The 2,744-nt window shown below is 41.8% G+C and overlaps 1 protein-coding gene across 3 annotated transcripts in view; it reads left to right on the forward strand.

Moving 5' to 3' along the window:
* LOC108749456 (synapse-associated protein of 47 kDa) overlaps positions 1–2,744 on the forward strand; it is a 71,659-nt gene that overhangs the window by 65,413 nt on the left and 3,502 nt on the right. The window contains exon 8 of one of the 3 annotated variants that reach the window (XM_018488194.1): positions 868–2,238. The exons of the other annotated variants lie outside the window; for them this stretch is intronic. Coding sequence (XP_018343696.1) covers positions 868–872 — 5 coding nt within the window. The 3' untranslated portion in view covers positions 873–2,238. Of the gene's footprint in view, positions 1–867; positions 2,239–2,744 lie in introns of those variants that run through there. 3 annotated transcript variants of the gene reach the window in all.

The following is a 2,744-nucleotide window of genomic DNA, read 5'->3' on the forward strand; positions in this document are numbered from 1 at the left end:
ATGATTTACATTCAGAGAGAATCTTAGATTTTCCCATTTCCTTGGTTTTCATTAGTTACGACCACCAACGAGATTTTGCATAATTATATGATGAAGACGCCGTACTCCTTATTTGCTGATGATTAATGAACGATACCAAACAAAATTGAAGTACTTATAATCATATGGAGTTTGTGATAAACAATTCAGTATATAATTGCAATTTTTTTTTTTATTATCATTTCTGCAAGTCTTTAACTATATAAAATTGGATTGAAAAAAAGGAAGAAAGAAAGACATATCCACGTCGAATGTGATTATACATTACGTAGCTCTTACAAGTATAGTTTTGGAGGAGCGCAGAGGTCGTTTCCAGATAATTGCGTCTCGTCAAATAGCAAAATATATCGGCTGTAAGAAATGCAGCTCTTGGAAAAACTGTTCCTTGCCAGAGATTATGTATCATTCATTGATCTTACCAGCAAAAACGGAAACGGGTCACCGAGGTGATCGATGCAAGAGCTCGATCTGTGCCACGACACGGTCCAAGAGTACTCTCCTCGTGAGTATGAAATTAATGCCACCGCGCGAAAAGCCTGACCTTAATTTCTCAATGTGTTACACCACCACCAAGCTAGTGTCGTTTCTTACGTAGCTTCTCTGTACATCCCTTCAATCTTCCTGTCTGTGCTTTCTCTAGGAATTGCTTGTTTCCGAATTCTTAGTGTGTGGCAACGACGTGCTGTGCCCTCGTGCGTCATGTCGTTGCCAATGTGGAACGTGTCTGTTACGTTTGAACGTCTCTCTTTCTTTTTGTTTTTTTTCTTTTCTCTCTCTTATATGGGCGCTTTGACTAAACGACCGCTTTTCATTCTATTTTGTCAACAGCCTAAAAGAAGAGGAGAGTGCCCCCCAAATGCCATTATCCAAAGCACACCCCTCAGAGATATACATGCTTCCCACTCTCGAAAACTGACAATTTCAGTTCTTCAGCGATACCGAAACTTCTTTTCGCATCTCTTTCTCTCTCTCTCTCTCTCTCTCCCATTCCTATTTCCGTCTCTTTTCTTTCCTTCTTTCTCTATTTTCTTCCGCCTTTATTCCCCCGTTTCTGTTACGTTCGATCGCGAAGCCACCTCCCTCCTTGACACGAACGTTTCCACGGGATGAACAGCGTGTTCCTTCTTCGCGGATATTCCGTTTCCGATCGTCGGCAGCCCACGCGATTCCGTGCCAGTCGCAAGGATCAGCCCTGTTAAATGCGACGTCGAGCACGAATCGACGAAGAAGTTTGTGTGGAAAGTGCGAGACGCCTCCTCTATGATTCCGGAACGAAATGAACGCGCGTAAGAAGCAGCGAAGTCCGATTTCAAAGCACTACGCGATCAGATCCGTCGTTGAAAACATAAATTTAATTAGTGTAGTAGACAAATTTTCACGTGAAGTAGCGTTTCAGGCTCTGCGTTGTTAGCGACTGTAGTGACCTTAGAGAATACTCGATTTATATAAAGATCTCTCGAATTTTACTTTCACGTAGAAGAGGGCTGGAAATGTCTTGGAACGGACACTGAGGGCATTTTTATATTTCCAATTAAGGGTATATATACCTTTTAACGACCGCTCGAAGAGACAAGCTGTGGCCGGGACAAGCGCAATATATACTTTGGCGCGATCCTTTTTAAGAGTGCAAGTGTCACGATGCATTGGGGAACGCTTAGTTTCCGGCACTCCGGCACTCCGGCGAGACAAGTTTGCAATCAGCGCACGTTCGCCGTAACGCGTATCGCAGCAAAGGGATTAGGTAAACCAAGAGAAACATACGTGTACAGCCGTACGTAATCCTGCGTGATTATGACGTGGATGTCGTTAACGTTATTATTACTGTCACACTGCGAGGTCGTTGCACCGATTGTCATTAAACGTTAATACCCTGAATCAGTAATGAGCCCAGAAACGAGACAGTTCACGTTGCAATCAACCGGATGGTGATAACGAATTGAGAATCGACGTGGGAAGCGAAACGCTGGCGAAACAGCGTCGGGGACAGGCGAAAATTCGACGGAGAAAAAAAGGATATTATTTTAAACGCAAGCGATACTCGCAATTTTACTTTGGAAAATGTTAAAAGTGATATTTTTGTTTATTTCGAATATTTCACATCGAGTAGATGTGATTTGAAATTTTTCCCCAGTCGAAGACACGCTGAGCTCGTCGAATCGCGAGAATCGAATCATGAAAATGCAGAAAGGTGGAAAAGAGGAAAAGGAAACGTTAGATAAACAAAACGTCGTCACGTCGAAACGTTGCGCTCGCGTACGCGCGAATGTAATGAATAAAACAAGATGCAAACATAACAATAAGAGGGAGGTACCGCGAGAGAACGAAGAACGAGAAAGAAAATAACGTGCAATACACACAACCGGAGTAGTAGCAAAAAGGTATTAAGCTACGTGTCTGTATGTTTGGCCGTTTTGCCGTTGCCACTCTCTGTCTCTCTTTCTCTGTATCAATTTCAATTAATCTAGCCTATTCTCGATTCTCTCCGTGTCTTTGTAAAGCATAAATAAGCAACTAAGCAGAAATAACCCGACCGAAGAAAAGTATCAAGAAGATCGGGAAGTGTAACGCAGTTATTGATTGAAACGCGAGAGATTACGTTGCGCAAACTGTAAACTTAATTATAAGTATATCTTCGTAAGAGATTAATTAAATGGAGACCTAAGGAAAAAAATAAAAAAGAGAAATATATATGTATAAATATATAT

Source organism: Trachymyrmex septentrionalis, unplaced genomic scaffold (genome assembly GCF_001594115.1).
Source record: "Trachymyrmex septentrionalis isolate Tsep2-gDNA-1 unplaced genomic scaffold, Tsep1.0 scaffold29, whole genome shotgun sequence".
Classification (NCBI taxonomy): domain Eukaryota; kingdom Metazoa; phylum Arthropoda; class Insecta; order Hymenoptera; family Formicidae; genus Trachymyrmex; species Trachymyrmex septentrionalis.